The 14731-nt window shown below is 42.0% G+C and overlaps 1 protein-coding gene across 2 annotated transcripts in view; it reads right to left on the bottom strand.

Moving 5' to 3' along the window:
* Nucleotides 1-14731, bottom strand: part of LOC124615833 (TBC1 domain family member 13) — a 225652-nt gene that overhangs the window by 131749 nt on the left and 79172 nt on the right. For both annotated transcript variants that reach the window (XR_006979813.1, XM_047143987.1), the window contains exon 5: nucleotides 13991-14147. Coding sequence is in view for 1 of the 2 variants with exons in the window: in XM_047143987.1 (XP_046999943.1) it covers nucleotides 13991-14147 (157 nt within the window). In the remaining variant the exon portion in view is untranslated. The remainder of the gene's footprint in view (nucleotides 1-13990; nucleotides 14148-14731) is intronic.

The raw sequence follows: 14731 nt of genomic DNA, 5'->3' as shown, positions 1-14731 counted from the left end.
AAAATAGGAGACCAAAGAATAATGAAGACCAAACATGCAAAATCTCTACCGCTCAGTTGTTTGGGAGACGTATGGTTGTTTGTGAAGAATGCGTGGACAATGTGGATGGGAGTATGTGAGGTAATAAAATAAGAGAGTCAAGTATTGAAGGCAACCACATGAAACACGGGGAAATTTAATGTACAATGAACGTGGTAATATCACTGAGTAATGGCTCCACACCAGATTAATCAACAATGACAACAAAATCTTCCATGTAGAAAAGTGGCCAAATGTGAGAATGAAGATGTTGATGTTTACTATGTGAATTACCTACATATCTGTACCCACCTGGATTGTCCTTTCATCATTGTGACAATTTAGCTGACACTCATAACGTCAGAGGTAATGATTCTCCATAAATGCTTTTTCGTCACATAAAAACATGATTTTATGACTGTGAAACAAATGTCAATACAGTAATCAATGCTGGTAAGCTCGCTTTACAAGCCACATAAATAATTGGAGCAATTTTCAAACGAAAATAACACTCTCCCTGCCCTGAACACATACATCCAATGAGTACACGCATACACAAAGAAAAAGATAGGAAAGTAGAACAACCACAACACTATGCCAGAGCCAGCAACATAATTTAATGGGGGTGTGGAGGGCGGGAGGAGAGACATTAGAGAGAAATAAGAAAAATGTTATGAAATGGTAGTGTAGAGAAGATAAAAATGTGAAACAATCGTGATACAGCAAACATGTGTATTTCCTGGAAGATACAATGGTAAAAACTAGCAGCTAACAATTGTATGGGGTTGAGGGTGGGAGGGGGATGGGGGCTCATGGAAAAATTACAATCCATGGTGTCAGAACAGGTATCTACACAAACTGGAAGTATTCCACCAGTTGCCTAACTTGCCTTTCTTACTTTTTCCTTAAACATTTTAATTACTTTCTGAGAAGCATATTTTTTAACGACATCAAGTCCAAAATAGATACATTAGGATCAGATAAATTGTTCATAGGGTACTGCTTTCCCAGAGGCATATTTTATTTTATTACACATAATTCAGAACAATTTTATCTGACCTTCCCATGCTCTCTACAACATGCTTCTACAACACAGATCTAGTTAGTTCATTTATTTCGGGCTAATTTCTATCATCTTCCGACATTAATTAATGTAATGATGTTAACTATTCAATTACTGATAGAATTGCATCATTTCTATAAACTCCGCAGTTCATGATAAAAGTTTTCATAAATAATAAAATCATGGTAAAATAATATTCATCTTTTAACAATATTTAATCAACAATAAGCACAGACATACATGATTACCTGAAGCTTACCACAAAGAAACAGCTATAACTCGTGTAAAAATATTAATTTCCTAGCATGTAATTCTTATGCAAAATTTTGATTGATGATATCACAAAGGCTTTTACCAAATCTTGATCAATTACGGTACACTGGGTGATTAGCGCTACTCATGGTCCCAAATGCTGTGAGCCCGTTGCAAACTGTGCTTTATTTGCTGTAATTATTTATACTTTACAATAACTAAACTGAAGTGCATTTATACCAATACACTGTAATAATTACTGGAATAAGGTCATTTCACACATTTACATTAATTTAATTTTTGCTGGTAATATATAAACTCAACCCATTTAACCTTGTGCATCTAAGTAATTCATATTTTAGTTTAAATATTAATTGATATAAGCTCTTACTTTTTAATGGAATTTAATCAGTATTTGTTAATATGTTTTCCTAAAAACTGTGAAATCTTTCAATTAAAAACTTATAAATTATTGAATATTAGGTAAAATCAAATGCAATTGGAAACTTTGTAAGTTGTTGTAAACTGGCATAGGGCAATGTTTCTGCAAATATTTTAATAGTGAAGTTATATTTTTAGAGTACGGGGTATTACAAAAATTTAAGTATCAACTTCTTGTGTAAAATAAATCTTCCTTAGCAAAACTAGCTACACTACGGGTGCCAACAAAATATATATATTTCTATTAATAATTAGAGATTGAAAAATACAGCCTGCAAAATATTTTTGATATTTACTAGTTAACTGCTGTGAAAAATTAATAAAAAAAAATGATTTACTTTACAAACAATATACAATCAAGTGGAGATGCATCACTTTGTTGCATTTCCACATGCATGCACACATATAGCTAATTATATAATATTAATAGCAATTCAATTAAAGGACAACTACAAAGACGAGCCAACACACTATGACCACTGCCCACCACGAGATTAAATGTCACCTAGAGGCACTGCGGGTACATGAGAAGGCAGGGAAAGTACATAAGCATAACAGAGACAGATGGGGAATCAGTCTAATAGTAACACTGATTGAAAATGGAGAAATACACTGACATAAATGATTCTCAAAAAGGACATATTCTTATGGCCTGGCATCTTGGACCAAGTATCTTAGAAACAGCAAAGATGTTTGGCTGTTCACATGTTACTGTCATAAACAACTCTGGAAAGTGACTCAAGTAGCGTGAAACTACGAGCCAGTAACAAGGTGTTGGACATCCAAACGTCAACATAGAATATGGAGGTTGAAGGCTTGCCCATTTTGTAAGGTGGATAGATGGTGATCTGTGACAGATCTGATGACAGAACATTAAGCTGCTACAGGTACAAGTCTTCTGGAGCACACCATTCAGCGTGTCTTATTGATAAGAGGACTCTGCAGCAGACTGCCCCTATGTGTCCTTATGTTGACACAATGACATCAGACTGTGGATCAATGGAAATGTGTTCTTGGTCAATGAGCCAAATCTCTTGTTACACCTGGTCAATAGTAGTGTCCAGATACATCACCATCCAAGCAAACAATTGCTCTAAACGTGCACTTTGCAACAGATACAGGTGGGTGAGGGGAGTATTCAGCTACTGTGGATATTCACGCAGGCTTCCAAGGGATCTGCAGTACTGAATTAAGCCACCATGACAGCATCCAACTACATGAACATTACTGTGGACCACTAGGATCCCTTCACAGCTGATGTCTTTCCCAACAGTAATGGCATCTTCCTGCAGGATGTCACAAGACCAGAATCAAAATACAGTGGTTTGAGGAGCATGATAGTGCACTCACATTGATGTCTTAGCAAAAAAATTCACCTGATCTCAACCTGATTTAACACATCTGGGATGCTATCAGGAACCAGCTGCACATTCACAAACCACTGGCCTGTCACTTGTGTGATCCTTGTACAGACATCTGGTGCCACATACCTCCAGAAATCTAGCAAGGATTGTAGATTCATGTCACGCACATTTCGCTGCTTTACTGCATTCCAAAATTCTTCCAATGCATGCACAATAACTGGCTACAATGAGGCACCCAGGATTGTTAGTATGTGGGTGGTCATAATGTTTTGGCTCATCAGTATAACTATAAAACAATGAAACACAAATTATGTCAAATGTCCTGTAGAGGCATGGTGGAATGGTTGAAGCATGGTGAGACAGTGAAGTCCACTAGATATCTATTACTTTCTTTTAAAATTCGAGCTTTCGCAACCAACGGTTGCCTCGTCAGGAAAGAGGGAAGGAGAGGGAAAGACGAAAGGATTTGGGTTTTAAGGGAGAGGGTAAGGAGTCATTCCAATCCTGGGAGCGGAAAGACTTACCTTCGGGGGAAAAAAGGACGGGTATACACTCGCACGCACACACATATCCATCCACAAGCAAGACATATACAGAGGCAAAGAGTTTGGGCAGAGATGTCAGTCGAGGCGGAAGTGCAGAGGCAAAGATGTTGTTGAATGACAGGTGAGGTATGAGTGGCGGCAACTTGAAATTAGCGGAGATTGAGGCCTGGTGGATAATGGGAAGAGAGGATATATTGAAGAGCAAGTTCCCATCTCTGGAGTTCGGATAGGTTGGCCTTAGTGGGAAGTACCCAGATAGCCCGGACGGTGTAACACTGTGCCAAGATGTGCTGGCTGTGCACCAAGGCATGTTTAACCACAGGGTGATCCTCAATACCAACAAACACTGTCTGCCTGTGTCCATTCATGCGAATGGACAGTTTGTTGCTGGTCATTCCCAAACCTCCTATCATTGCACACAAACCCAGTCTCTCCCATCTACTCAATCTCCCACTTCCAGCTCCACTCCCTCCAAAACCTCAAAATTCCAATCAGCACAGTCTGGTACCACAACACCCTAATTCAGTAGTTAACCTTTCCTCCAAACCTCTCTCCCAATCCGAAACCTCTGTCCTATCCAAAGGCCTCACCTTCAGCCCCACTCCCAGATTCAACCAAACAGCCCTCATCAAAGATTTACTGTCCTACACTCGTACTCTCTGCTGGAAGTATCACTTTGCCACGAAGAAAAATGATCCTAATCCTAGCCCTAATGATCCAACTTCCCAAGACACTATCCAAATTGAACCCTGCCTGGAACAGTTCCGTCCTCCGTCACAGTGGGACCCACCTCCTCTACCTCAAAATCACCCTCTCCAAACCTTCCAGGAATTTCTGACTTCCAGCCTTGCCTCTCAATCCTTCTCAAAAAGCCTTAATCCTACTCCCAACATCACCACTGCTGAAGCCCAGGCTATCCGTGATCTGAAGGCTGACCGGTCCAACGTCATTCTTCCGGCGGACAAGGGTTCCAGGACCGTGGTACTTGATCGTCGGGAGTATGTGGCTGAGGGACTGCGTCAGCTTTCAGACAACACCACATACAAAGTTTGCCAAGGTAATCCCATTCCTGATGTCCAGACAGAGCTTCAAGGAATCCTCAGAACCTTAGGCCTCCTACAAAACCTTTCACCTGACTCCATCAACCTCCTGACCCCACCGACACCCCGCACCCCTACCTTCTACCTTCTTCCTAAAATTCACAAACCCAATCATCCCGGCCGCCCCATTGTAGCTGGTTACCAAGCCCCCACAGAACGTATCTCTGCCTACGTAGATCAACACCTTCAACCCATTACATGCAGTCTCCCATCCTTCATCAAAGACACCAACCACTTTCTCAAACGCCTGGAATCCTTACCCAATCCGTTACCCCCAGAAACCATCCTTGTAACCATTGATGCCACTTCCTCATACACAAATATCCCGCACGTCCAGGGCCTCGCTGCGATGGAGCACTTCCTTTCACGCCGATCACCTGCCACCCTACCTAAAACCTCTTTCCTCATTACCTTAGCCAGCTTCATCCTGACCCACAACTTCTTCACTTTTGAAGACCAGACATACCAACAATTAAAGGGAACAGCCATGGGTACCAGGATGGCCCCTTCGTACATCAACCTATCCATGGGTCGCTTAGAGGAAGCCTTCTTGGTTACCCAGGCCTGCCAACCCAAAGTTTGGTACAGATTTATTGATGACATCTTCATGATCTGGACTCACAGTGAAGAAGAACTCCAGAATTTCCTCTCCAACCTCAACTCCTTTGGTTCCATCAGATTCACCTGGTCCTACTCCAAATCCCATGCCACTTTCCTTGATGTTGACCTCCACCTGTCCAATGGCCAGCTTCACACATCCTTCCACATCAAACCCACCAACAAGCGACAGTACCTCCATTACGACAGCTGCCACATCAAACGGTCCCTTCCCTACAGCCTAGGTCTTCGTGGCAAACGAATCTGCTCCAGTCCGGAATCCCTGAACCATTACACCAACAACCTGACAACAGCTTTCGCATCCCGCAACTACCCTCCCGACCTGGTACAGAAGCAAATAACCAGAGCCACTTCCTCATCCTCTCAAACCCAGAACCTCCCACAGAAGAACCATAAAAGTGCCCCACTTGTGACAGGATACTTTCCGGGACTGGACCGGACTCTGAATTTCATATTTTAAATATGTCTGCTTGTGTCTGTATATGTGTGGATGGATATGTGTGTGTGTGTGCGCGCGCGAGTGTATACCCGTCCTTTTTTCCCCCTAAGGTAAGTCTTTCCGCTCCCGGGATTGGAATGACTCCTTACCCTCTCCCTTAAAACCCACTTCCTTTCGTCTTTCCCTCTCCTTCCCTCTTTCCTGATGAGGCAACAGTTTGCTGCGAAAGCTTGAATGTTTCTGTCGACCTGCCAGCGCTCTCGTATGGTAAGTCACATCATCTTTGTTTTTTATATATATGATGATGCGACGTACCAAACGAAAGTGCTGGCATGTTGATAGACACACAAACAAACACAAACACACACACAAAATTCAAGCTTTCGCAACCAACGGTTGCTTCATCAGGAAAGAGGGAAGGAGAGGGAAAGACGAAAGGATGTGTGTTTTAAGGGAGAGGGTAAGGAGCCATTCCAATCCCGGGAGCGAAAGACTTACCTTAGGGGGAAAAAAGGACAGGTGTACACTCTCGCTCGCGCGCGCGCTCCCTCACACACACACACACACACACACACACACACACACACACACACACACTCTCACACACATCAATACGCACATGTGTGTGTGTGTGGATGGATATGTGTGTGTGTGTGCGCGATTGTATACCTGTTCTTTTTTCCCCCTAAGGTAAGTCTTTCCGCTCCCGGGATTGGAATGACTCCTTACCCTCTCCCTTAAAACCCACATCCTTTCGTCTTTCCCTCTCCTTCCCTCTTTCCTGATGAAGCAATCGTTGGTTGCGAAAGCTTGAATTTTGTGTGTATGTTTGTTCGTGGTCTATCAATATACCAACGCTTTTGTTTGGTATGTTACATCATCTTTGTTTGTTTGTTTGTTTGTTTGTTTGTGTGTGTGTGTGTGTGTGTGTGTGTGTGTGTGTGTGTGTGTTTGTGTTGGCACTTAACGGCTCCAAAGCTATAATTGTGAGAGTCTTTTTGTTGTGCCTATCAGTGACTCAGCATCTCAGTTATAACCAAAACAATGGAAAGTCCAGGTTGGATTATAAATGATACTGAAAGGGATAGATTGCTATTCTTTGTAAAGATGACACTGTGAGTTGCAGACAGGCATAACAAAAAGACTGACACACAATAAGCTATTAGTCAATGTATTATTAGGAAAGTAAAGGAGAGCACATACCCATTCACACAAGCAAGAACACCTCATGCCCAAATGACTGCTACCTCCAGACACTTTAACCTGACTGCCATTGTTGCAATGAATGAAAGCTGTAATCAGCTTTAGTTACACACTACTCCTTGAAAGGGACAGTACACAAACAACTCTACGCCACAGTCATGGGCACCTGCATGGCACCCTCCCCTCCTATGCCAAACTGTTTTGAGCCATCTAGAGGACACCTTCCTAGCCTCCCAAAACCTCAAACCCCTGCTCTGATCCAGGTTCATTGATGATATCTTCATGATCTGGACTCAGGGCCAACACAATGTATCCTCATTCCTTCATAACCAAAACACCTTCTCTCTCAAAACTAAACACATTCACACAAGTAGGCACATCTCATGCACACATGACTGCTAGCTTTGGTCACTGCAACGAGAATGCAACAGTCGCATTGAACAAATGCAGCGATCCGGAGTGAGGAAGGGAAGGGAAGGGAAGGGGGAAGGATAGAAGGATATGGGTGAGGGAATAGAAGAGTGCTGTCTGGCGAAGCATATAGGAACTACATAAGGACAGGGCAGTCAGGCGCATTGTCTGGAGATTGTAGGATGTGTTGGGCAGTGGGAGACAGTAAGTTAACTTAGCTACAGGGCAGGATAATTTCAGCAGCACAAAAAGTGTTGTAAGGATTACTCCCACCATTCAGTTCAGACAAATTGGTGGTGGAGGGGAGGTTCCAGAATGGCCCAGGCTGTGGAGCAGCCAATGAAATCAAGCATGTTATGTCCAGCTGCATGTCCTGCCACAGGGTGGTCCACTTTGCTCTTGGCTACAGTTTAGGAGTGGTCATTCATCGTAGTGGACAGCTGATTGGCAGTCATACCAATATAAAAAGCTGCATAATGATTGCAGCAGAGCTGGTATATGAAATGGCTGCTTTCATGGGATAGGATAAGCCTGTGAGAGGATTGGAATAGGAAGTGCTGGGTGGGTGGATTGGGCAGGTCTTGCACCTGGGGTTTCCATAGGAATATGATAACTGTGGCAATGGGTTGGGATTGAGATTGGCATTGGAAAAGGAATGGAATAGGATGTTGTGGAGGTTGGATGGTGACAAAACACTGCTTTACGAGGTGTGGGAAGGATATTGGGTAGGATGTTCCTTATTCCAGGAGAAGACAACACATAGTCAAAGTCCTGGAAATGGATGTAGTTCAGCTGTTCCAGTGCAGGTGATATTGGCCAAAGAAGGGGGAACTCCTTTGTAGTTGGTTTTTGGGGGTGGTGGGAGCATCAGAGGAGGTATGTGTGGATATGGCACACAGAATCTGTTTGAGGACTAGGTCTGGGGGATAGCACCTGGTGTGAAGGCCTTTGTGAGACCTTCAGCATACTTGGCAAGGGAGTTCTTGTTGCTGCAGATACACCATCTCTGGGTGGCCAAGTTGTGTGGGAGGGATTTTGTGATGTGGATGGGATAGCAGTTGTCAAAATGCAGATGCTGTTGGTGGTTGGTAGGTATAATGTGGGCAGTGGTGTGGACAGAGCCATCAGTGAGGAGGAGATCAATAACCAAGGATTTGGGGTTTTGGGAGGCTAGCAAGGTTTCCTCTAGATGGCCCAGAAACATCTTGGCTTAGGAAAGCGCGATGCAAGTGCCCATGATTGTGCCATGGTTCTTTTTGTGCACCTTACCTGGAAAGGAGTAGTAATATGATAAGATAAAGCTAGTAAGGTGTATGTGGAATGGGGTAGTGCATTTGGTGCCTGATGGATGTTGAAAGAGGCAGCGTTCAACGGGCAGGAGGAATTTTTCCTTATATAGAAGAGACATTAACAATGATGAGAAGCGATCCAGGAGGTAAAGGGATGGGGATGGTGGAGAGTCAGTGAAGGAAGTAGCTAGTATCTTTGACAAGGCAGGCTAGATTTTGGGCAACTGGTCAGTGATGTTGATCAATGAGGGTCAAAATTCTACCACTGGGGGCACAAAAACCAGCTACAATGGGGTGTCCAGGATCCAGGATTGTCAGGTTTGACGATTCTGGCGAGCACGTAGAAAGTGGGTGTGTGGGGTGTCACAGTGGTGAGGAGGGAAATGGATGCAGAGGAAAAGTTTTGGAAAGGGCTTAAGGCTTTGAGGTTATATACTGGACTTCTGGGATGCAGACGGAATCACTCTGGCAGAGTTTAGAACTGTCCAAGACCTACTCTCCTTCTCCTGACTCCTGCAATGAAAATCATTCTTTGTCTTCAATCCCTCAAACTAAAGCCAAACTGATTCCAACATTCCAACAATGAACCCTACCTCTCCCAGTTCATACCACCGTCTGACTGTGATCCTTCCACCCACCCAACCACTCACTGGTCACCTTCCAGAAATTGCTCACCTCCAATTTAGCCTCACTATTCTTCCACAGGTCCCTTCCTAAGAACACCAGTTATTCAGCAGAAGAAAGGACAGCCATACACAGCCTCAAAACAGATCATGTCTTAATCAATCTACCTGCAGACAAAAGTTCCACCATTGTTGTTCAGAACTGCAATGATTACCTGGCAGAAGGCCTCTGCCAGGTTTTCACCACTATGACACCCCCACCTTCTAGATGGTTCCAAACATCCACAAATCCGACAATCCTGGACGCCCCACTGTAGCTGGTTATTATGCCCCCACTGGAAGAATTTCAGCCCTCATTGACCAACACCTCCAACCAATTGCCCAATATCTAGCCTCCCACATCAAAGATACCAGCCAGTTCCCTGACCGACTCTCCACCATCACCACTCTTTTACCTCCTGGATTCCTACTCATCACTGTTGATGCTACTTTCCTATGCAGCAATATCCCTCATTCCCTTGGTTCAAATGGCTCTAAGCACTACGGGACTTAACATCGAGGTCATCAGTCTTCTAGACTTAGAACTACTTAAAACTAACTAACCTAAGGACATCACACACATCCATGCCCGAGGCAGGATTCGAACTTGCGACCAAAGCAGCAGCGTGGTTCCAGACTGAAGGGCCTAGAACCACTCAGCCACAGCAGCCGGCCATTCCCTTGGTACTGCTGCTACTGAACATTGCTTCTGGCAACGTCCTTCTTACTCCAAACTAATTACCTCACACACCTCACTAACTTCATCGCGCCCACATAGCCTGGTCACTCAGAAATGGTAATCTGCAGCGAAAAGAGCTCCCTTGCCTAGTATGATGACCACCTCACAAAGGCCTTCACACCTAGGCACTATCCCCCAAACCTAGTCCACAAACAGATTCCCTCTGCCATATCCACACATGCATCAGATCCTCCCACCACCCCCAAAAACCAACTAAAAAGGACCATCCCCTTTGTCACTCAATACCACCAGACTGGAACAGCTGAACTACATCTGTCACCACGGCTTTGACTGTGAATCGTCTTGTCCTGAAATAAGAAACATCCCACCCAATATTCTTTCCACCCCTCCTACAGTGGTGTTTCGTCACCATCCAACCTCCAAAACATACTAGTCCATCATTACGCCAATGCTAATGCCAACCCCAACCCCCCGCCACAGGCATCACATCCCTGTGGAAGCCCCAGGTGCAAGACCTGCCCAACCCATCCATCCAGCACTTCCAATTAGTTCTGTCACAGGCTTATCCTGCCCCATCAGAGCCTGTGAAAGCAGCTGTGTCATATACTAGCTAAGCTGCAATCATAGCACAGCTTTTTATACTGGCATGACTGCCAACCAGCTGTCTACCAGGATGAATGGTCACCACCAAACTGTGGCCAAGAGCAAAGTGGATCACCCTGTGGCAGAATGTGCAGGTGAACATAACATGCTTGATTACAATGGCTCTGGATCCTCCCCTCCACATGCTTTATACTCCACAGTTACCTGATGTTTATTTTAGTTTATGGTATTTTGATGTAATCCGTGATTTGTACGTAAATAAATTCACAGATGAGTAAAGTAAGCTTTAAAAGCCCTATTTATGAAAGACGACAAATAAGAATTCCATTAATGTTCTCGTTTACTCCAATTACTGAATTAATATACATCTATAGTGTTGCAGGAAAACTGCTGTCAGAGCCATGTGACACAAGATTTTCCTGTCTACATGATAAGTCGCCTTAAACAAATCTAGTACCTGTGCTGACTCAAATTCTTACAGTCACTTGGCAGTTCCTTTGAAGCATCATAACATTAAGAGGAAACCATTGACCAGTAATGTGAATTTTAGGCAATCCAAATTTACTTGGATAGCTTAATGGTTAAGGTGACAGCTCATTTAAAGCAGCAAATCTGGGTTAAGTCGGAATAAATATGAACATTTCACAACAGTAACAGCATCAAGGTTAGGCAGTATGTTCACTTTCAATAACATTCATTCAGTGTCTCTTCCTTGTATTACAAATTACTGGTGTTTTTCCCCTCTCTTACATTTCTCCTTGCTTTCTATAATTCATCTTGCCGTATTTCATAAATAAACCAATCATAATGCATATAAATTTTTAAAATATAACCATTGTTATTTTGCTTTTCTACATAATGTAATTCATTATATTCTCTGACTTTCCTTTTGATGTCTGTAAGTGATTGTTGCCAAAGAGAAGCAAACCCAAAAAAAATTAGGGGGACCGGAAAGTAACCATTCTGTGCACGTTGAAATTCGTTTGTCATTTATCAGCTCATTGAGTATTTCAAAGTCATGCCAATGACATTTTAAGGTTAGAATGATTTGTTTACTTACAATAATTAAATCTCTCTCTTTTTTTCCAATTCATGGTGGCCAACCAAATACCAGTAGAGGCACATATCCAGCATGAGTTTCACAAGGGTATTAATACAACAGTTGCTACCAAAAAAATTTGTGATGTTTATCTGAGTGCATTAGATGTTTGTATATGCTAAAGGTGGTTTGCTATGTTCAAATCTAGTAATTTTTATCTCTCTGATGCCTGTCAATCATGAAGACCAGCATCTTTAGACAATGACATGTTGAAGGCAGAACTGGAAGCAAATCCATGTCAGCCATTTGAGAAATACTCTTAACCGATCTTGGTCGACCATCCAACAACATTTGCAGCAGATTGGTAAAGACAAAGCTAACCAATCCACCACATGCAACTTATTGCTTCAGTGGCACAGCAAAGAAGCGTGTTTTGATCACTTGAGACAGTACACTGGTCCTCTATGAGAATCCATAATTCAAAAGGCAGTGGTCTTGTCTAAATGGATTGCCATAAAGTACAGCTAAGCCAGGCTTACACATCAAAAAGGCACTTTTGTGGGTTTGGTGGAGTATTGGTGTGGCCATTCATTTTGAGGAGCTGAAACCTGGACAGACTGCAAACCCGTATCTTTACTGTGAACAACTGGATTGAGCAAATCAATCTTTAACTGAAAAGTGTCCAGCGATTATAAACACAAAAGGCGTTATTCTAAAACATGATAATTCACGACTACAATGCACGAGATGAACCATGGGAAAAATTAATGAGGTGGAAGGTATTGCCTCATTTACCACATCCATCTGATATTGCACCATTATATTTCCATTTATTCTGATTGCTGTAACATTTTGTAAGTGGCAAAAACATTTGAAAATGTGGATGATGTCCAACCAAAATGCCATCTCCAAATATTCTGACCAAAAAGCAATTGATTTTTATCAATCCAGCATTGAAAACTTGTACACTAAATGGTGAAGGTTGCTCATGATGAGGGTGACTGCATCACTAATTAAAAATAAATACTTGTTAACAATTTATCTGTCAAAATTTAATGATAAAAAACGTCATTACTTTCTGGTCACCTTAAATATAAAAATGCAAGTTGCTAGAAGAGGAAAATGCATGTATTGTTATATTGAGGGTCACAATATTCAACACTAATATTATTATTTATAATGATACATAGCTTGCAGTATATCCCCCACATCCTAAGAATAGTAGCTTTCTTGAGACTTGAATTATAGTTGCCTACAACATATGTAGTCACACTTCAAGGAGTTACTAGTATGGAGGACTACCGTACTGGTCTTAAAATAGTCTTTGTAAATGTGGCTGACAACATACAGGCTTGAAAAAGCACAAGAGAGCGTGCTATGGATAAGAGATGAGATAGTGGAATTAATAAAGAAATGACACAGAAGCTGAACAGTAAACTGTAACAGTATAGATTCAAAAATTTAAAAAAGCTAACATAGTATGGGTAGAGGAAAGGTGTAATGAAATTGGTACAAAACCAAAGTAGGGTAACATATATACTGCAAACAAACTAATAAACAGTTACTTTAGGGAGCAAATAATAATGAGCATAATGATTATGGGTAACAACACTGTTCATGCTTAGTTACATTTTAAGGCTTGTTTGTGTGCTTACTAATCATTCAATGCCTCATTTATACAGTGATTTGTTACCTTAACTCCTTCCATTATTTATGTTCCACCAAGGACTTTCCAGTACCACATCTAATACACAAAATAATTAAATGAAGAGAGAGAATAGTTGGGCACATATTATGATATGAGTTGTTGCTGTAAACAGTAAGTGAATGGATGGTAGAGGAAAATAACCACTGTGGCAGGCCTATATATGAATACAGGGGCAGCACATCAGTTAAGCCACAATGAAGAGGATAGCTCAGAAGTGAGGGGAATGGAGAACTTCATTAAACCAACCTTGGCATTGATGACCAAAAGAACAACTACAACACGTACATGAGGAATCCCACAATTACTAGCACAATATCAAATGAGAGGAATCAAACCAAAGTGTGCTCCCCCCCCCCCCCCCCCCCCCCCCCGCCGCACGCATGCGCGCGCACATACACATACACATACACACACACACACACACACTTGAGTGAGAGGGAGGGAGTGGGGGGGGGGGGGGGGGGAGAGAGAGAGAGAGAGAGAGAGAGAGAGAGAGAGAGAGAGAGAGAGAGATAATGGTATTTTGAATACACACCTTTGTAATTCCAAGGCCTTTCCTCTCCACATTTGCAGATTTCAACACTGTATGTTGAACTCTTCTATGAAGGCGTTTTACGCCTTTACTATGAACTACTTGCTGACATGGAAAATCAGTGGCTTGTTGGAAAAATGATATATCAGGACATAGCCTCCTAGAAGTGAGAAAAGGCCACAAGTATTATAAAAATTAAATTACTGAAAGCACATTTTTTGAAATATTTGGAGAAACATTCTTAACAATTGTATCAGGTTTGTATAATCAAACAGGACTCATGTTTGTTGACCCATAGGTTTTGGAAAATTTATCTGTGCATCTAACTGTGATATAATGCAAAACCCAGCACACTGTAATATCTCATAAAATTAATAGCTGAGTTATGAGTCTGAGTAATTATTGAATAGATCTCATCTGTCAAAGACACTAGTCATGCCTATCTTAAATTACTGACTGCCCTTCAAATTATCCACAGCTTCTTTTCACTGAATAGGTGATTTGCATAATCACTTTGGTTGCCAGGTATTGTGTTTTACAGAACTGTTTGGTATGTTTGCTCTGCATTCAGTGTTTGGTACCAAAATATGAGCAGTTTGGTATTTTTAGAATTCCATACATGTGACTAATTTATTTGTTCACTTGCAAAATCAAGCCAGTAAACATTTGGTGCTGTAGTAACCAAGTAATACATTAAAGTGATCCAACTTTTTCATAAATCAACAATGGAGAAAAAGATAGATG

This window comes from Schistocerca americana, chromosome 1 (genome assembly GCF_021461395.2).
Source record: "Schistocerca americana isolate TAMUIC-IGC-003095 chromosome 1, iqSchAmer2.1, whole genome shotgun sequence".
In the NCBI taxonomy this organism is placed as follows: Eukaryota; Metazoa; Arthropoda; class Insecta; order Orthoptera; family Acrididae; genus Schistocerca; species Schistocerca americana.
This window is presented reverse-complemented; position numbering and strand designations above follow the sequence as displayed.